Source organism: Thyridium curvatum (assembly GCF_004353045.1).
Source record: "Thyridium curvatum strain D216 chromosome Unknown NODE_32_length_403697_cov_78.906415, whole genome shotgun sequence".
NCBI lineage: Eukaryota > Fungi > Ascomycota > Sordariomycetes > Thyridiales > Thyridiaceae > Thyridium > Thyridium curvatum.
The window spans coordinates 140,320-160,021 of NW_022156787.1; the positions used below are offsets into that span (position 1 = coordinate 140,320).

The 19,702-nt window shown below is 51.2% G+C and overlaps 10 protein-coding genes across 10 annotated transcripts; 4 read left to right on the top strand and 6 right to left on the bottom strand.

Moving 5' to 3' along the window:
• Positions 1-350: 350 nt before the first annotated feature.
• E0L32_005874 (uncharacterized protein) lies at positions 351-1,494 on the top strand (the record flags this gene model as incomplete). The annotated part of the gene is made up of 5 exons (XM_031140443.1): positions 351-408; positions 470-709; positions 757-848; positions 916-1,121; positions 1,182-1,494. 5 exons carry the CDS (start codon positions 351-353, stop codon positions 1,492-1,494), a joined length of 909 nt encoding a protein of 302 aa, XP_030995382.1.
• A 366-nt stretch (positions 1,495-1,860) lies between these two features.
• On the top strand, positions 1,861-3,918 carry E0L32_005875 (uncharacterized protein; the record flags this gene model as incomplete). Its single annotated transcript, XM_031140444.1, has 5 exons — positions 1,861-2,009; positions 2,063-2,145; positions 2,216-2,612; positions 2,668-2,800; positions 2,854-3,918. 5 exons carry the CDS (start codon positions 1,861-1,863, stop codon positions 3,916-3,918), a joined length of 1,827 nt encoding a protein of 608 aa, XP_030995383.1.
• Positions 3,919-4,281: 363 nt separating this feature from the next.
• On the bottom strand, positions 4,282-6,038 carry E0L32_005876 (uncharacterized protein; the record flags this gene model as incomplete). Its single annotated transcript, XM_031140446.1, has 3 exons — positions 4,282-4,702; positions 4,770-5,914; positions 5,967-6,038. 3 exons carry the CDS (start codon positions 6,036-6,038, stop codon positions 4,282-4,284), a joined length of 1,638 nt encoding a protein of 545 aa, XP_030995384.1.
• Positions 6,039-6,567: 529 nt separating this feature from the next.
• On the top strand, positions 6,568-7,374 carry E0L32_005877 (uncharacterized protein; the record flags this gene model as incomplete). Its single annotated transcript, XM_031140447.1, has 1 exon — positions 6,568-7,374. The coding sequence occupies one exon, from the start codon at positions 6,568-6,570 to the stop codon at positions 7,372-7,374; it is 807 nt and encodes a 268-aa protein (XP_030995385.1).
• A 342-nt stretch (positions 7,375-7,716) lies between these two features.
• Positions 7,717-8,378, bottom strand: E0L32_005878 (uncharacterized protein; the record flags this gene model as incomplete). Its single annotated transcript, XM_031140448.1, has 3 exons — positions 7,717-8,193; positions 8,247-8,303; positions 8,358-8,378. 3 exons carry the CDS (start codon positions 8,376-8,378, stop codon positions 7,717-7,719), a joined length of 555 nt encoding a protein of 184 aa, XP_030995386.1.
• A 489-nt stretch (positions 8,379-8,867) lies between these two features.
• On the bottom strand, positions 8,868-9,500 carry E0L32_005879 (uncharacterized protein; the record flags this gene model as incomplete). Its single annotated transcript, XM_031140449.1, has 1 exon — positions 8,868-9,500. The coding sequence occupies one exon, from the start codon at positions 9,498-9,500 to the stop codon at positions 8,868-8,870; it is 633 nt and encodes a 210-aa protein (XP_030995387.1).
• Positions 9,501-9,879: 379 nt separating this feature from the next.
• On the bottom strand, positions 9,880-10,470 carry E0L32_005880 (uncharacterized protein; the record flags this gene model as incomplete). The annotated part of the gene is made up of 3 exons (XM_031140450.1): positions 9,880-9,918; positions 9,986-10,201; positions 10,249-10,470. The coding sequence occupies 3 exons, from the start codon at positions 10,468-10,470 to the stop codon at positions 9,880-9,882; spliced, it is 477 nt and encodes a 158-aa protein (XP_030995388.1).
• A 529-nt stretch (positions 10,471-10,999) lies between these two features.
• Positions 11,000-13,626, top strand: E0L32_005881 (uncharacterized protein; the record flags this gene model as incomplete). Its single annotated transcript, XM_031140451.1, has 6 exons — positions 11,000-11,222; positions 11,275-11,636; positions 11,692-11,772; positions 11,830-12,488; positions 12,552-12,734; positions 12,789-13,626. The coding sequence occupies 6 exons, from the start codon at positions 11,000-11,002 to the stop codon at positions 13,624-13,626; spliced, it is 2,346 nt and encodes a 781-aa protein (XP_030995389.1).
• A 1,036-nt stretch (positions 13,627-14,662) lies between these two features.
• E0L32_005882 (uncharacterized protein) lies at positions 14,663-15,448 on the bottom strand (the record flags this gene model as incomplete). Its single annotated transcript, XM_031140452.1, has 2 exons — positions 14,663-14,852; positions 14,907-15,448. The coding sequence occupies 2 exons, from the start codon at positions 15,446-15,448 to the stop codon at positions 14,663-14,665; spliced, it is 732 nt and encodes a 243-aa protein (XP_030995390.1).
• A 1,365-nt stretch (positions 15,449-16,813) lies between these two features.
• E0L32_005883 (uncharacterized protein) lies at positions 16,814-17,798 on the bottom strand (the record flags this gene model as incomplete). The annotated part of the gene is made up of 2 exons (XM_031140453.1): positions 16,814-17,154; positions 17,309-17,798. The coding sequence occupies 2 exons, from the start codon at positions 17,796-17,798 to the stop codon at positions 16,814-16,816; spliced, it is 831 nt and encodes a 276-aa protein (XP_030995391.1).
• Between the last annotated feature and the right edge of the window lie 1,904 nt (positions 17,799-19,702).

Consider the following 19,702-nt stretch of genomic DNA (forward strand, 5'->3'; position numbering starts at 1 on the left):
GGGCCCGGGACACAACAGTTCCAGATGTCTGGGTGTCTCCACCAAATTGACTAGTCTGGGGAAGGTCGTACTCCGGATCCAGTCTACCGGAGCACCAGGCCTGGTCTCGTGCTTGAAATCAGGGTCACTCTCCGGCCCGGCGGGTTCTTGCAAGCTCCGTAGGTTTAAGACCATGTTGGGGTAAATTGCTGCTTCAAGCTTAGCCTTGATTATTCAGCGCTCTCCCGAAAAGGCCGAGGCGACTCTGGCTCAACAATTTGACCAGAACCTCGCGACTTGCATGAAGAAACATTGCGGGGGAACTTTGCCACAGGCCACATCAAGGAACATAGGACATAGAGCTCATCAAGATGACCAGCGGATTTCCGACCAAGGATAAGATTGTGGTGATTACTGGCGGCGGGTCAGGTGAGAAGAACAATGGATTCTAACGCATCGTGACTTACAAAATGCTTACTGCGTCGGCTAGGTATTGGCTGCGCCTATGTCCAGAAAGCTCGGTCTCAGGGCGCTCGCGCAGTGATCATTGCGGACCTGCGCCTGACAGCCGACGCCCGCAAGATCGTTGATTCGGATGACAAGGTCATCTTCCAAGAGACTGACGTGACTAAATGGGCCGACCTGCAGAGACTTATCGACACGTCGGTCTCTACGCTGGGAGACATACCGGATATCTTTGTGGCCTGCGCCGGCGTTTTTGAACCGGTCAGTATGAGACAGACTGAAATTTGACAGGTCAGTCAGGCTAACATGTAGGATGTATGAAGCCCTATTCCAATTTCTGGGACGATCCGGAACCGTTGGAAGCGAACGGGTACGCCCAAGTCGACATCAATGTGAACCATCCGGTGCGTAGTACGACACGGCTGGCATTGGCCTTTCGTTAAGGGAAGGAAATTAACACGATGCGACCAGATCAAACTCACGCGTCTGGCAATGCGAGCTGTTCTAGGCAAGAAGAAGCCAGCTGTCGTTGCCATCGTCGGTTCCATCGCCGGATACAGCAAGCAGTACGTGGCTCCCATCTACAGTGCCACAAAGCACGCCGTGGTCGGCTTTACACGCAGCATGGGGGACGCCGAGAAGTTACAAGGCCTCAAGGTAGTTTGCGTGTGTCCCGGGTAGGTCATGTCGAACCCTTCCCCTTTCCTTCGCACTTCTCGTTGCTAAACTTGGGCCAGCATCACAATGACCCCGATCTGGACGACTGGCGCCCCGGGCTCGGGTGAGCGCTTTGGGGTAACGTCGCAGATCGCCACGACGGCTGACGCGGTAGCCAATGCAATCAATGAGGCTGTTGAATCGGCAAAGTATCCAGGTGGAAGTATTGTAGAAATATCGAACTTAGGAATCAGGAGCATTCCGGAGTGGCACATTGATCCGCCAGGCATGGTGGATGGCAAGATGGCCGAAGGAACGGACGTCCCGCCCGATATGGTCCAGAAAGCTCTGGGTCCGATCCTGGTGGTGACTGCGAAGGAGCGAGGTGATTGAACCGTGCCAGAATAGTAGACATATCAGTGACAAGCCTTGTCCTTGAGAAATAGCAATCGAACAGCAGGTGTAACTCTGAGCAATTCTTTGATCTTGATGAAGCCATGATCTTCCACGCACGTAGAGACCAGTCCGATTGGCCGGAAATCTGGGTACCCACAGAATCACTTGAAATTACTACGCGGCAACAGGTTTTCGCTGCAGATGTTCCGGGGTCGTTGGGTGTCAGCATCAGCCGATGCTGGGCCGACATGCCATATAACTAGCAACTGCGCAGTTGCACGAACCCCGGCAGTCCAATACTTTCCCCAACCTGTCTACTTCCTGTATTCTCGTCACGAGTCTCTCAAGAGCCACTAGTCAATCATGGACGTCAAATCCGAGAACATTCACACGCTGCCCGACGACTGTGTCCTCATCGCGGGCGGGGGACCCGTTGGCCTCGTCACTGCGACCGTGTTGGCGCACCATGGAGTTCGGTCCGTCGTATTCGAGAGAAATGTGACCACTACGAAGTATGTCTCAATGTCTACAGAATGGCAGCACATCAATGACTGACTTCATACAGATGGCCGAAGATGGATCTGACCAATGTGAGGTCAATGGAGCTGTTCAAACGGCTCGAACTAGCTGATGAGCTGCGTACCCACGGTAGGACACGCTCATAGAAGCAACTACACCATGCAGAACGAAGTATTCTAACTGAGACGAATCGAATCAGGTGTCCCGTCTCATATGCCTTACACCGTGCTCATGACGACTGGACTGGCCTCGGATGGGCCTATCACGAAGTGGGAGCATCCGAGTGTCGAGGAGTTCCGGAAACGAATCGAGCTTACGAACGACGGGACACAGCCAAGAGAGCCCTATCAACGTATTTCTCAATCCGTCTTCGAGGCCTGGATGAAGACAAAGTGTGAAGAGCACCCCCTGGTCGAACTCCGCTTCGGCTGGAAACTAGAAACCATCAAGGAATCTCCGGATGGTGTCGAGGCAACGATTATCGAGACTGGTACAGGACAAAAGCATTTGTTTAAATCCAAGTACGTAGTCGGTTGCGATGGAGCATCCAGCAAGGCGCGTCGATCCTTGGAGATACCATTGGATGGTGGCCCAACGTGAGTGTCTCTCATCAAGCATGCTGAGTGGTCCAGTCATTGACACCTTGAACAGCCCAGTGTCGTTTCTACTTGTACACTTCAAGTCGTCAGACCTAGCCCGTCTTCACAAACAAGGCCGATTCTGGCATTTGTTCATCCTCCTTGACGGTACTTTCGGCGGAGCTTGTATATGCCAAGACGAAAAGGTTGGTCACCGCTAGGCCTTGTGTAGAGAATGTTCACTCACTGTTTGTTGTAGGAAATATTCACCATCCACTTTACTCTTGCACCTGGTGTCGACCCCGCGACTATCACATCTGAAGAAGCTATTGCCAAACTTTTTGGTGGGCTGGATGGACCATATAAGATCAAGGTTGATGAGATATTGGTCCGGTCGACCTACCAGCCAAGCATTGCAGTGGCCCGTCATTTTGCAGGCCCCGAGCTGCGAATCTTCTTAGCCGGAGATGCGGCCCACCAGAACGTCCCAACCGGAGGTTATGGCATGAACACGGGTCTCGGAGATGCTTTCGATATTGGATGGAAGCTTGCCGCAGTTATCAACGGATACGGAAAGCGAGGGCTGCTCCGGTCATATGAGCAGGAACGACGACCTGTAGCACTGATCAATGTCGAGCGATCCGGAGTCCACATGGCCACGCACATGCAGGCCGTGGAGTTGTTGAAGGGTCACGCTGCTGAAGTCGGCAAGCAGAGTAAAGAGGGCCGGGAAGTGAAAGGTGCAATCCACAAGCACTACCAAGAGCATGACGGCGAGAATACGGACTTCGGCATTGAAATGGGCTACCGATACTCGTCGGTTGTTTGCATTCCTGATGGCCCCGGAGAGAAGGCTCCTGACTGGGATCCGCATACCTACGTCCCCACCTCCATGCCTGGAAGTCGGCCTCCACATGTATTCCTCAAGGATGGTTCATCTATCTTTGATCGCCTGGGCAAGGACTTCTCGCTCGTCGATTTCGGTCACGCAGACAGCACGAGCGAGAGGCTGATCAGTGCTGCGAGGCAACTCAACGTCCCGCTTAAACACATCCGGCTTCCGGGGGAGGATCATGCAGAAGAACTGTGGGAGAAGCCCTTGGTTCTAGTCCGGCCAGACGGTCATGTTTCATGGCGAGGAGAATCTCTACCCGATGAGGCCACTGCGCGCCTGATAATGGAGACGGCTGTTGGTTACCACGACAAGATGAATGAAGAAACGCCGCAGAAATCCGATGTCCCGGTCCAGTTCACGATGACTGAGGGGATGAGTACGCAGGTCGAGGATTACAAGCTGCAAAACATGGGCGAGTTTCAGCAGTAGGCCGGCCGGAGAGAAGATCTTTAGTATAAATATAGATGTGTGAATCAATTTCAATCAATCTTGTCTGGTATGTGCAACCTCGGCAGGATACGTGAATAGTCTTTGCCGAAATCGGACGTACTGTAGTCTGACACCTATGGTATGAGGTACCAGTACTTGAGGCTCTTCACAGTATTGTATATTATAGAAGGGGTAGCTTCCACCCGCTCAGACAGGAAGTAGTACTAAGGAATCAAGTGGTATTGCACCATTTTCCAGTCTTCAATGTTGGAAACACTCTATGTAAAACTACACCATACTTTCATGCAATTTAAGTCTTAAATTCCATCCGTTTCTGCGCATATGCCTCAAAACAAATTAATCTCACGCCTTGGCGCGCATTGTCTTCGTGCGTGACCAATCTAAGCCCTCCTTCTTGGCCTTCGTCCACTCCGCGTCCAGAATGGCGGCGTGTTTCTTGCTTCTGGGCACGAATCTAGCACGGAATGGAGCCGGAATCATCAGGAAACCTGGCAATACGGCCAGTTTGGGCTCAACTTCAGTGCCATTGTCGTCAATGGCCCGTTCGATGTTGAACGCCCAAACAATTTTCGCCATAGTGATGAATAGCGAGTTTTGCGCTACGTGGAGGCCCTGGCAGATTCGTCGACCGGAGCCATATGCAAAGTGATCTCTCAGGTTCGCGTCGGCAATATTAATGCACTCAGCGGTGGAATGAGGGTCATCCAAGAATCTCTTCGGGTCATACTCCTGACCATCCTTCCAGCGTGAATTGTGGGCAGCCCTAATTCTCCCCATCAGCATGATATCGAGTTGGAGGTCGACCTAATAGCGAGGCGTCAAGCACTTACCACCAGTTCAACATGACGACGCTACCTTTGGGAATGAAATGCCCTTCATACCAATCGTCCTCAGTCGTGGCATGGTTCATGCCGGTCTTGGTGATCGGCCACCAGCGAAGAGTCTCCTTGACCATGGCTCGGATGTAGGGTAGGTCATGCTCGTCCTCAAATGTAGGCATTCTATCTTGTCCGACCACACGGTCGATCTCCTCCTGGGCTTCTTTGAGAACTCGCGGATACAGTTGGCATGCAAGAGTCCAGGCATTAAGCACTGTAGAAGTCGATTCGCTGCCAGCTTCGACTAGGGAGCCGGCCGCGTAGGCAGCCGCTTCCTCGTCGATGCCGAACTTCTCAGGCCCGCTTTCGTAGAAGTCTCGAATGAAACAGTCTGGAGCGGTTCCCTCTTGGATCTGCTTGACGAGCGTTCGGTAGTAGTTCAGATAGATTTCGCGGTCCAATTGGTGCCAAGCACGGCCTGTGTCCCACCATCCCTGCACCATCCATGAAGGGAGAGACGCGAGAGACGGGAAAGCGTCAACAAGCCATCGGCCAGGCTCCGACGCCAGCGTGAAGCGCGTAAGCACCGAGTAGATGTCCTTAATCCAAGGATCATCCCAGCTCGATACGCGATGGCCGTAGGTGACAGTCATGATGACACTGGCCGAGTAACGGCGGTTGATGTCATAGAACGCCTTGTCGTCCTTTGCGTGGCAAAGCTCGTATATCAGCTGCTTCGATTCAAATTCCTGGACAGGCTTGTATGTTGCACTGATGTTGGCGTTTAGCCCCGCGTGTGCAATCTTTCTAAGGTTTCTCCATCGCTCGCCATAAGGCATGAAGATGATGCGGTTCTCGTTTGACGTGGCCTCAAACATCATGGGGAGCCTCGGGCGAGATGAGTACTTCCCGCTTCGCTTGTCGATCAGATCCTTGATGGCTTTGGGTGAGTTCAGCCAGACCCAGTCCTGGGCACCCATCTTTGTGTATACGACTGGTCCGTATTGCTTCGCCCATTGCCTCGTGAGGTCAGGAATTTTGTCGGCGTCTGTCAAGGCAAGCAAATTTCCGACGATAGGGTATCCCTTGGGCCCGGGTGGCATACTGTCGCGCCGTTTGTCCCGTGATGCGTGTTTGTATGCCATATAGATGACCACCTATTGCAAATTAGTGATGTTCTACAAGTTTAATGGGTTGGATCAAGCGAACCAGGATTGTCAGGATCCCCAGGCGCCCGAGGAAGCCAGACGGGAGACTCTGCATGACACCGGCGACAGCCATGATGAATGTGGTCAAATGTGGTCAAGCCGTGTGCAACTGAAAGAGTGTTGATGACGGTGCTCTTAGTGTGTCATCTGAACTGGACTGCCGTAAAATGCAAGAAAAACATCTAGTTAATCGGTTAAGTATGATACAGCCTAGCCAAGTTGGGCATCTGGACTACCGGATTCTATTCAGCTGTGACAATCCTGTACCTCATTTCAGATCCAGGACTTCAAGTAAGTCTTGGCTATGTCGGGGTTATGAAAAGCCCGAACTGTGCGTTGCGTTGCTGTCGAACCGAGCTGTTGCTGCCCCGGAGCATATTTGATGCTCCGGTCGCTGGGCCAGGTGGAATGTCTCGCCGGATCTAATGGTCCCGCCGCTTATCACTACTCGGAACAAGATGACAACCTCCGGGCGAGGTCAACCAGAGCTTTCTCTGTAAGCATTTCATTGCCCTTTCGCCAGCTCTGAACTATAGCTAAAGTTTGTTTCCAACTATTGACTATTGTTGTTTAGCGTGCTTTATTCCGTATCTCAAGTCAAAATGTTCGTACCAAACACCACAAGCCGGCCGCCGGCCGACATGGCCATCCCGTACAATGAGCAGCTCATCTTTACTATCGCGACCCAGATCCCATTTGTCATCTTTTTTGGCATGGGTCTCCGGAGTCTCGCGAGCAAAGGTGACCCGTTGCCCTTGCTGTTTGGTATTGGCGGCTGCTTTGCTTCCTCATTCGAGCCGTTCGTCGACGTCCTCGGCTTCTGCTTCTTTCCTCGAGAAGGCAATTGGGTCGCTTTCGAATGGCTCGGGCGGCCCATCCCCGTCTTTGTGCCCGCGACCTACGGCTGGTTCGTAGGTGGCATGGGCTATTGGGCTTACACTGTGATCCGCGACCCAAAAACGACGCGCAAAGACATCTGGAAGCTCTGGGGAAAGGCCTTCATCATCAATCTTGTCCTTGAGTATCCACCCCTCTACTACGGCATCTACACGTACTACGGCTATCAACCCCTGGAAGTCGGCGGCTTCCCACTCTGGTTCCCAGCCACCAATGCTATAACGCCCATGGTCAGCGGCGCCATCATCAGCCTGATCGAGCCTTACTGCAAGGGCTGGAGGCTGTTGGCAATCGTCACTACCACTGCCTCAGCTTATGGGCTTGCCAATGCAGCATGCGGGTTCCCGGTCTGGATTGCTCTGAGTACCGACCTGGGCTATGCGGTGACATACCCCGCGGCTGCTGTCACCTTCCTTCTGCTCAGCAATGCCGTCTGGATAATCTCGCTTATTGTACCCGAACAACGCGGTATAAAGCTGAATGGAAACGAAAAACGAAGGGTAAAGAAGTGATACATCCAGGATGTTTGGGGTCACATCCCCGAGAGCTTCTCAATGAAAACGATAGCAAGATGGTCTTGGAGCTTGAATTGTGAAGAAAGAGGTGCAACAGTTACTAGGAGTGAGGAATGTAGGTCGAGCATTGGGAATTCTTGAGAGTAGCTTGATGGAGGTGGTGGTATCAGTATCAGAGCTCAGACAGCAGACAATGGAAGTGGTACCAGCAGACCTCAACAGGAATCAAAGTCAGCCAGTATCAATCTGTTAATAGAGAACTGTTTTAAGCTTTAATTTCTCTGCAAAGCTATGGACTATGTATCCTAGTGCTTCCAATGCAACGCCTACCTTCACTATCTACTGAAACGCAACAGAGTCGCTCAGCTTCTGGGTACAAGTCGTGTCCGCCACCTTTGTCGCCATGTTCACTGGGAATGAGTAGTGTTCATGCACATACTTCCATTTCCCTCCATCGACCTTGCGGACCAGCGAAGTGGTACGGTAGGTGATATTGTACGGAGCGCCGTCCGCTGCAGTGCCTTCGACCCGCTGAACAGCGGTGATGTATCCGAAAGACGGAGTGACGGCCACGATCTCGACATCACGAAACTTTTGGTTCGTGTGGCCCAGGTAAGGTGTGATATGGTCGTAGTGTGGCTCCAAGTTGGGCCGGTAGAGGATACCCATGATATCAAAGATGGAATAGTCCTTCATTTCAAAAAAGTCCTTGCCAGCTGAAATGTCGGTGCGACAGCCTACGTTGAGAAAGTGGCCAAATCCCTTAAAGAATTCGAGGATTTCTTGCTCGACTGACACCAGTGATGGATCATGGTACTGAAATGAATGTGAGGCTTGAGAACATGAAACTCGATTGTAGGCAAGCTGACCTTGGAAGGAGCAAATGGAAGGTCCTTGTGCAAGGCCTCTATCGTCGTGAAATCGTTCTACGTCGAGTCCATTGAGTTAAGGACTTCAGGTGCATTGAACGACGTACTGACCTCGGTTTTCCAGTTCTCCATGATGATGACAGTTTGGGTGTGAGATTTTGGAACAATATTTTACCTTAATCGAAGTATCGACTCAGCAGAAGATAGAACTGAAATGCGCATCCGTATCAAAAATCATTCCTTAATATGGTATGAAGCAAACACCTGGATTATGTCATTTATAAGTTACAACCCGGTAATCACAACTTGTCCGGGTCAGAAGGTCGAACGCAGACTTCCTGCCGCAGCCAATCGGAAGCTAAGGAGAAAAGTCCCACAGCAAGAGCTTCCAAAGGAGGAACATGAACGAACGCAGGATTCCAGACCTAGACCGCTCTCTTTTGTGCATGCTGTGTTCGAATATCAGATGCATTATTTCACAGAACAGGTGTTGACTGAAAGGAGGTCTTCCTCAAACGTAGTTAGTTGGTTTGACCAGAAGACTGGTGAAAACGGGTAGCATTCAGAGCAAGGACTATCTACATCCCAAAATATAGCTCCCATCCTTAGCTCCTCAACTATTCAGTGTGCAGCTACCGCTATACTGTAGTCCTCACGACTATCAGGCTTGGGAGGAGGCGGAATGCTGTCGGGGCCCCGCGGGCCAATGTTTGGCCTCTGCTTCAGCAATTTGTCGTCCACGCCTGCTTTATGCTTGACAATCAGCTCCTCCGGATCAAAGTCGACACCAATCGGATTCTCAGTAAAGGCCGCTGACGTCATGAACGCGTCGGCCTCTTCCATGGTATCAAAGTTATCCACCTGTGTCTCCAACTGGTTCCCATCCGGATCTTGGTAGTATATGCTCGTCGTGGGACCATGGTTCACGCTCCATATGGGGAGGATACCACGCGCCTTGCGCTGCTGGTACGCGAGTAGCAGATCCCCTAAATTTTCGAAACTGAAAGCAATGTGCTCGAGGCCAGAGGAGGTGGGGACCTTCGGGCCCGTGCCGGGTACTTCGCCGATAGCGATGCGATGGTGCTCGTCGTCATAGGTAAGGAAGGCCAAGAATGGGCTCTCCCATGTCGCACGTGCTCCAAGGAATGCTTTGTAGAAGGCGACCATGGGCTTATAGTTTGAGGTCCTCAGGACAACGTGTGCCAGGGCGCGGGGCGACTTGACTTTGTCCGCGAGAACGTCGGTCTTTGCCATGTTGAAAGATTTTTGAGTTGGGCTGGGATGTGTCGTATGTGATGTAATGTGAGTGAGAAGACTGCCATACATTGAAGCATCGTGAAGATATGTTGGTCCATTCACCGGTCTATATCAATGCTCTTCTCCTTGGGGCATGTGCAACGAATTCCGACTGGCGGAACGCCGGTGGGCCCTTCATCCGAACTATTGCCAGAACGGGGGCTACACATCACACATGTGCAGTTACAGGGCACTGGTCGCTAGCCGGTGGACGATTCTCAAGAAACAGAATATCGTGCATACGTGTAGATCTCTAGTATATTGTCTCTGTATAAAGTATCTTTCCGTCTTAAATACGAGGTGGACACAAACAGTTAGGTGCTACTGCTTATCACAGCTATTTCTCTTGGAGAGCCTTCACAAGCGGTCCGGAGTCCTGATTTGGATAATGAAGTCAGCAACTGCGCAAAGGTATTCTTCAGAGGACCTTGTTTAGTACTCACGCCCCAAACTTGGTAAAGCTTCAACTTCGGGTCCGCACTCTGCGACTCTGAGATGACCAGGCGCCCAGCAAAGGGCCCTTCCACTCGTCTCCCATTTCGAAGACCCATTTCTACATTAGCAATGAAGAGAAGATCATCGCCATCCTTGCTGTTCATGTAAACACGCTGAACCGTGTGTTTGCGGCTGGAGATGGCGACCCAGGCCTTGTCTCTGGACTTTTGGATCTCTAGAGAGGCAGATAGGTGAGATGAAAGTCGCCTACCGCGAATGTGATGTGTCTCAGGGACTTGCCTTCAGTTCCACGTGATGGACTACCACCGAAAAAGGCGACACCATCAGAGGTAAAGATCTCGTTCGCCAAGATGTCTCCAACATTTGATGCATCGCTATCGAGTAGGCTGTAAAGTCTATCGACAAGGGCTTTGACGGCCGCAGGCACTTGATAGCCCGAAGGCCATTCTGCCGAGTCTGTAGTATAGGTCATGTTGTCCAGTCAAGCGTATGCGGTAATGGGTGAGCGTGAGTCCCTGCCTTGATGGCTGGGAAAATGTATTATTGTATTTTCGGGCCGAAATACAACGTCGTGGCTTACATGATTCGGGCTCGGGACTAGTGGCACCCGGAACCCCCTAGCGAATCTGCTCAATCCGGAACAGATCCGAACCGTTTTGGAAAGCACTTTACTCATTACTAATCTTGAGCAGTTTGACAGTCGCGCGCTCAAACAAATCGAACACCCTTGACATCGGCCACTTTGCTCTGTATCAACCCCAAAGAAACCGACCACTGTGCCGCCACCATGGAGACTATGACAGACGACATTTCCATAAAGAAGAAGAAGAACAAGAGGGCTCCCAAAGCGTGCCTTGCCTGCCGGTCCAGGAAAGTGCGTTGTGACGTCTGGCACAGAGGCGTTCCCTGCACGAATTGTTCCTTGGATGGCACCGGCTGTGCCATCACGAACAAACGGTTGGAGCCCATTACATCCTATTTTCAATCTATCATTTCTGACCATGATTATTCGCAGACCGAGGCGTGTAGATGGCACTGTCTACGATAAGACAATCAGACCACGGCACGAGAAGATCTTGAAGTTCATGCCCATTCTCTCTGGCGTACAAAGTAAAAGTGAATTCAAGAATGGCGACGGTTCGCCTCCGAGCCCTGAGCATGACTCCAATCTGGGGCCGCAGGTGATATCAAACAAGGACAAACCAAAACTTGAGGATGAGCCTGGTGAGTGATTCAAGCCGGTCTACAATGGGGACGAAGTACTGACACTGTGAAGTATTGCGAACAATCACACCACCGATCGAAAAGACATCGCCCGATCTTTCTGAAGCTGCAGCCCAACCGGCCTGCCAATCCCAGTCGACCATCATCTACTATTCCTACTACCCATTTCTAGGCGCAAACAACCTGTCCAATTGCCTCCCACAAGATGTCGCATTTCTTGATTCGCAGAAGTGTCTTCACGTCCCTACACGCGACATCTTATCTCACTTCTTGGATCAATACTTCCTGCATGTGCATCCTACATTGCCCGTGATCAACGAAGGTGAATTCTGGAAGATGTACGGCAGCCCCGAACCGTCAACACCCACATTCTCTCTTCTGCTATTGCAAGCAGCCATGTTTGCATCGTGCAACGTAAGTAATGTTGAGGAACGCTCTTCTTCCGAACTAGGTCTAAGATCAGGTATAGTTCGTTCCTCTTGAGGTTCTTCGATCCATGGGCTATGACAGCATCCGGAACGCGAGAGCGGCGTTATATAGAAAAGCAAAAGTACGTCTCAGATTCAGGTTGCCACTGCATAGTTGTTCTAACAGTTGTTTATATCAGCTCCTGTACGACTTCGGGGTTGAGTCTTCCCCAGTCGCCATCGCCCAAGCCGCCCTACACCTGACTTACTGGACTCCTCCGGCGAGTATCGACACCAAACCAAACACGACATGGCTTAGCATTGCTATCCAGAACGCCAAGACGGCCAGAGCAGATCACTTTTCCTCGTCTCAGCTAGCACATAATGCCAAGCCTCACTCCAAGAAATGGCACAACGTTCTCAAGCGGTTGTGGTGGTGTTGTATCATGCGCGATCGAATATTAGCGCTTGGTCTACGGCGTAGTATCCAGATATCCCGGGACACTTTCGAATGTACGAAGCCCGCAAGCCTTGAACTGGCCGATCTAGAAGACGAAGAAGGCAGCTCCCTGGTATACAGTGCAGAGACCAAGAAGGAGTTGATGAGCATTGTGGTGCGCCTTGCCGAGCTTTGCGTAATTCTCACAGATGTGCTCACTCTGGCATTTACCCTGCTAGTCGGAGCTTCTGGTGGACCCGGACGCCCCGAATTCGAGATGGAGAAGATCAGGGAGTGCAAAGATGTCCTGCTGAGACGTTGGTTCGAAGTGACGAGCTCGGACGCCATATGCCAGGACCCTAGCAGCCCGCGACACCCCTCGGTCACGTTGTATACCACTCTGATGCTAATATACTATCAGTAAGTCAAGACCTATCACCAGATCAGTGTCGCGTCGCAGAGTGGCTGATCAAAAGTAATCAGGACCGCGCGTGTCGTTCTGTGCCACCGCGAACTTCAACTACTCACACTTAATAATCTGGGTACTCTTGATGAGTCAAGAATCTGTGAGAGTCGAAATGAACTTAGCCATGCGGCAGGCCGCATTAATCAGTACTTGGAGAGTCTTAACAAACTCCAATTGACCAAGTACCTCCCTATCACGGCGTGAGTGTTCAGTTGTTGGCATCTATACTTTCTCTTCTGACAAATCATGTGCAGCGTCGCATACACCGTTTTCCCTCTGACACTTCAAGTCCTCGACTGGCATCTTTCCAGTCCTCCCGGATCCAGTCCAGACTACGGAAAGGCTGTGGGGTCGGAGGGGCCAAAGTCGACACCCAGCAATCTCATACAAGCCATGAGAACATTCTATCCGCAATACGACGGAGTAGATTGGGTCGCAAAGATCATCCGCTGCGCTGTTCAGGTTGTGCAGCAAAGTCCCACAGCAACGGAGAGCTCAATCGCGGATTGGACGCAGCTCCTAACTGTGTCTCCGAGCGAATACCTGCGGTTGTCAGTCGCCGTTGATATAAGTCTCAGCAGCGGCAAGGTCCTCGGAACTCCAGAAGTGAATGAATTCCTCGAAGACCAGCCCGCGCTTGGGTCGGTGACTCGTCGAGACACTCCTGGCAAGCCACCGATGGAGTCGATCAGCCCCAGCCCCAGGCCACTCGTGCCTGATCGAGATATGGCGTCAACAGATTCTGACTTTGCTACTCCCACTGGTCACGTCCCTGTTCCTCCACAAGAGAGCTGGATGGCCATACCGCCTACGGATACAATGGATATATCCCTGAAATTCCCGTGGGATGAGGGGATCCCGATGACCGATTTCTCCCTGTTTTTTGATGGATCGTCCGATACCACTTTGACAGATGAAGCAATGGGCGAATATTCTCATATTACCTCATTCAACATGCCCAGCTATTCTCTGGATGATTTCTACAACACGGGGATTCCCATGGACGATGATCTCTTGCAAGACGCCCAGGGCGACTCACCTGTTGAAAGTGTCAAAAACGTGGGTATCACAATGTCGGAGCACCTTTGCTAGGCAAATGGAGTATAGGATTGGGCCCGGGAAGTCGGCGTGTATCCGATGTATGACCTTCGTATTACTATTGTATTATTGTCATACTATTGTACACATAGTGTTAATGTTCTTGCTTTAGGGGCAGCTACAGTAATTCATATTCGGACCCCGACACTACTGTCAGGATTTTGGGGTCAAGCCATATAAAGTGTGTTCATGATTCTCACATTCAGACCATCGTGTACTTGCAGGAGATTGGTCCGAGTCATCATAACCAATCTATTGAAGATGTCCTCATTTTTTCAAGGTCTTCACGTAGAAATACTTGTTCAGTATTAGGCACATGGTCGCCGACAGATATCAAATCCAGATAATGCCATATATGGAAATCATGTGATTACAATACATTCTTTTTCGGTCACATTTGCCACCATATCGTCGCGTTTCGAGCCGGAACGTTCCAACCTCCGGGCCTCCGAGCGCTTTCTTGTAACGTGCTAGCCAATCACAGGAGGGCCATTGATGACATCAGCATACCTAACACCATTGATCCTCAGGATAACATGCAACTTAGTCAAACAGATATATCCTGAGATTTCAAGTGTCTCCTAAAGCCATAGGTTATCCCCTCGACTACACTAGCAGTTATGTCAGCGGTGCGACAAAGCATGTCAGCACCAAGGTGCAAGGGGTGCTTATCACCTGACCAGAATTGTGTTGTATCAAGCGTTGAACAATTGTGTTTTGACAACTGCGTGATTTGGCTTCTCTTGAACAATGAAGCGGGCCTGTTCACAGAGTCACAACTAGAATAAGGACATTCATAATTATTGGTAAAAGGCATTAGAATTTTGAAAGGTTACTTGACGAAATGAATAAATACACAGCTAGTCCAGTTCTAAATCCAGGTGCTGCCCCTAAAAAAAACCGTACTCAAGATAACGAGAGCCGGGTGAAAAAACTAGGGCAGACTTAGGATTCGAAATTTATGGCGTTTCCCAGTATATTGGCACAGTGATCAGGGGTCAAAGCCCCTAGGTGTCAGTCCACAGCATTGTTAGACACGAGGATCAACGTCCATGGGGTCGCCTTCCGAGTCAACTTCCATGGGCGCAGCACCGTTTCCTAGCTTTGGAGGTCCAAAGACAGCGAAGATAGTCGACTTCCTAACCTCCCCTGATACATCCACTCCCTTTGTGGATGCTTGATAGTCTGTGTATTTTGCGTAAGGCATTTTTCCCGGATTGCTATCAAATTGCGTAAGTCATCAAGATATGGCCTACCCCGTTTTGCAGACTTACTTGCAGAAAACGACATGGCCTGAGCCATCTCGCCGACGGTATGCCACCCCGACCTTGTCAGGTCTCTGACTCGCGGGCATACTTGCGAATCTTCTATGCGCAACGGCTTCTGTAACCCCCGCAGCTCCAGATTTCCACACCTCGGCTACCCAACCAAGCCTTTGAAGTGCCTGAACCATAGCTGGCCCGCTGATACCGCCCGTGCCGCGTGCTGGAACCGGTATGCCGGTGTGCTGCTCAAATGTCTGAAGGGAGACACCGAGAAGGCGGGCGGTAGTCACATGAAAGCAGTCAACCCGTATAGGCGAGAGCGTGGAAAACAACGTGTCCAGGCGCATTTCAGTTGCATCATCTAGGCGATCAGCCCGAGGCTGCACTGCTAGATGGGGCTGAGCCAGGCCTTCCGAGTCTTGAACCGCAGACAGGTTACCAGGGTGCGCTGCTTGTATCGAGATCTTGTCCGCCGGGCTCGCTGGCTTGTTCGTGACGATCGACATGGATGCCGCCGCCGAGCAGAGAGCGAGAAGAGCTGAGAACTTCATCATGGCTCCAATTGTTGTTTCTTTGGTGGCTAGATGGTGATGACGAAGATGATAATAGTGAATAAGATGGTATTGCCAGTTGGGTTCGAGTAATCAGGATGATGAGAATAGCACTGATAATACAAAACGAATGTAATGATGAGATGAAACGAATGTTCTTTAAGTGTTGCCTTTGGAGTTGTAAGTTGTTCTATCCAGCAGGCGGTCTTGCGAGCTATTTATAATGGTCGTGAGGTTCTATGTCGGAATCTCGCCCCGACCGGCCATGTCTATCGAAGGTTGAGCTTCGATATGAAGAGATACATTCTCAACGCATGCTGTGACCCAGACCGAGCCCCTGAGTTTAATTTCCTAAATGAATTCCGGAAATGCCGACTTGACCTCCAACCTAAAGGCTTTCAACTTATACGAGACCAGTCTCTGATGATTCACAGCGACTGCACCAGACAGTTAGAGATGCAAGTGTTGAAATCACGACCTTCTTTTCATCGGACCGACATCAGTTCAGGGGAGACTATATTGCTCGGTTCTATGATGATCCCTAGGTACAAGCCACCACTGAATTAACTCAATGCATTGCTTTTCATCCCGTATCTACACTGCCTCTCTCCAGGGAAGGTATTAGGAACATTCGGCTATAGCCGACATCCCAGCAACTAAAATTCTGGTCTTGGCGGCATTGAAGAGTCCCATCTTTTTAAGGCCAGCCGGTATTGATTTGGGAATGGCGGTTTCGTAACCTGAAACCTTGGCAATACCCGGTGATCCCGCGTAACGCCGCCGACTAGACCAGGGCCTCGTAACGCACATCACAATAATGTCAACGTCAAAATTCAAACCTTTATCAGTATTCACAATTTCGACCCAGGACTTGAGGTCTTCTAGTCGTTGACATTGAACAGACAGCTACATCCTACGCAGACGGACTGGCTGGGGGGCATTGAAGCCCATACAGGTTGCCGCACCTGAGGGCCTTAGTGTTGTACTTCCGCGAATGAAGTATCGGAAGTTTCCGTTGTAAGTATCCCTATCCCGAAACAACAACCTCCGTATCGGGGCCAACCGGTCCTTGACGCGCATTCCTGCGCTTGAGTCCCGTACGAGGGCGAGGTACTTGATCAAGGCCAAGCGTGGCTTAGACGAGGCTCACTGCAAAAGGGCAGAAGTCAATAGTTTAAGGGGGGGAAAGCGGAGTTTATCTTTCATACGGGCAGTAATTCTTAGGTATATCACAGTTGCAAGGCCGTAGCCTGTCATCCGAGAAGCAGATTAAAGTTCATAGTGGCGAGAATTGCACATGGGCAACTCAAATATTCAGCGACTCTGTGCCAGTGAGCTGCCACAAGTACTCTCCGGATTCAAAGCTCATGGACAACCTCGACATCCACTATACCACATAAAGGCTTCGTACTCATCTTCAAAGGGCCTCATAACAGCATTGGCCCAATCCTCCTCCTTCCATTCGTGTTCGCCAGGCACCCCGTAACGCAGCTTGCAGTACTCCCAGTACTCAGGATACCACCCAGCCTGCTCCCAGTCGATAATGCCAACAATCTTCGGATCACCAGGCTCGTCAGATACGATGATGTTGCTTATAGTGAGATCACCGTGGGCGAAATAGATCTCGCCCTCGTCAGAAAACCAGTCTCGTGAATGATCTAGTTGGACCGGGCCTCCTGGTCTGGGGCGCTGGCGAGTCGCAGCAGCTAGCACTCAGTCGTTGAAAGACTTGATACCTAGAAAGGGTCTGTCCTCGTAGTCCAGTTTGAAGTACCTGTCTTGGACGTGCCCGCCATTGATAGAGCCTAACAGAAAAGCGAGTCAACATGCCGTAGATAAGAGTCATCGACTTCAGCCTACCTATCCAGTGATTGTGATTGTGATCGATGCTCTGGGAAAGACTTCTGAGGTCTTTGACAACTTGCTTCATCTGGTCTCTGAGGCATTCTTTGTCTGCGTCTGTGAAATGGTCCCATGCATGCAGTAGAGTCGACCCACGTATCAGGCTCATATAGATGAAGTGTCGGTCATCGACTGTTCTCCAACCAAACACCTCAGGTACTGGAATCTCGCCGTTTGGAAAGACCTGGCGTATGGCCCACATCGTCTGTACTTCCTCCAGCCTGAGATAGTCTGTAGGACCAAGCTTGACGATGAGGTTGATGTCGTCAAATCTAGCGATGCCGCTGCCGTCACCTATCTCTGGGTATTTCTGCATGATCTCGGCAGGCGTGGGCAGTTCGACTGGCGTCTCTTGCGATTGAAAGAATGATGTGTCACGGAAATCCATTTCCGACAGTGAGATGTCAGGAAGCGACGTAATCATGATTCTTCTCTGTATCGAGTCCATCTTGGTGAGGCCGGACGAGCGCGTTTCCATTCAACATGAAGTCAGATAGCGGGAGGAGGGCACAAGAGTTGGCCCAAACAGCCATGACAAAGTATACACTTCAGGGTGAAGGATACTATGCTGGCTTGCTAGGCTGCCAGAGCTGAACTGATTCTGAGCTGACCGAATCACACGGTGCCAGATTTGCGGTGAGGACGGAATGTAGGTGGCACTTGGACAAGGTCACATTGGCGGCGCCAACTGCACTTGCAGCCAGCCTTGGAGGGGTAACGGCCCAGCCCGCCCCGGGCGTTGATTCACTGCTGACCATTGCTCCAACAAGCTGAATAAAAAGGTCTCATGCTCAGAGATAGACCAATAGCCGCTGGTCACATAATAACATTCAATATGAAACTAAAGGAGCTTAATTCGAGAGGAATTACATGTGCTCCGGGTCAAGTCGTGCTAGCTCTTCGTCCACTGGAACCCAAGATGGGTACGTCGGTGCCCCAGCCACAAGAAAGCTCACTCTTGCGACTATCTTTGTGTTGATACCTCTGGCTTCCGGTGACCAGGCCAGAAGTCTTTCTCCGATCGTGAACAGAATAGGTACTGAACGTTGGGGCTTTAAGAGGTTGACCACACATGCAGTGAATTAGTTGATTCTCTCTTGCACCAGCTAGAACTGGCCATGGAAGTAGGTTTAGAATTGCATCAAGTGGCGGCAGTGGCGATTAGCGCCCGGCGGTCTGTAGTGTTGGTCCGACGCCGTGAACCCGCTGGGTGCGTCCCGAAGCGGGAGCTGAACCTGCGTCCTGGGGGTGCCGACTAGCTTTGCCAAGCTCGCTTTTGCTCGCAAGCCACACAACCATCCCTCATCTGCCGCCGGCGACCCCGGCCGCACTCCCACCGACCTACCCGGCAAACTTGGGTGTCTCCAGCGATGACGTTCACTGCGACCGTTCAGCTAGGAGAAGGATGGATCCTCACCACTTGGACTGTCGATCGACCCGAGTTGCTTGTCACACTTGTCTACGCTGCTTCCTTTCTACTGACGGTGCGAGTCTTGACATGGCATACTTAGAGCCCCCTTGGCGTGGTTCAAAGGACTCCTTTCAATTGGACCAGCATTGTCTAGGTATCTGAGGTCTCCCATGTTTCACAGCCAGTTCTAGAGCTGTGGATAGCTCCTTGTAGACGATCAGGGCTGTTGCTGGAGGAACTTGGCGGCTACATTCCAACGCAACCTAGGGCAATGATCGAGGACGAAGTACCCGACGCTCCACCACCAGTGATGGATGCTGTGCAAATTCGGCACCCGGTCCCCATGACAGTGCGGCGCTAGCAGTGCATCAGGCAAACTCTAATAAGCGCAATCGTGGGGCGCCGAGGCATTCGTCGAGTCGGCATCCTTGAGGGCCGCGATCCCCGACCGGACTGCTGGGATCTTCAAGCCAATTGTGTGCGGATTACGCTGCTCATCCTAACTAAGTTGTGCGATTCCATTAAACCACGTCATAATAGAGGCTTATCGACAATTGAATGAGCCCGGTGCCGGGGTGTGCTGGCCATTGAACCCCGATATACCTTACTTTATTTTGAGTTTCTTAGCCCGCTCTCATTGGAACGGACCCTTGAAGACATTCCAAGCCGTTTTCGGGTCCCATTTAACAGCCTAGCGCCGAGTTTGACGGCATGACGGAGAAGCGTATCGGGGTCGGTGCTGTCTCAGAGCTGGCACTGCGAGTCAGTATCAGATGTTTGTTTTGCTGCTGCAGCTCGCTGCCCACCCGGCCGGCCGTAGCTAAAATGGAGCTGTCCCCGTCACATTCCCAAGTGACAGCTGCCGTCATTGATGCTGTATTCCAGTCTGTGTGTCTGTCATAGACGGTAAGTAACCCACGGCCTTCTCCAAGGGCGCCGAC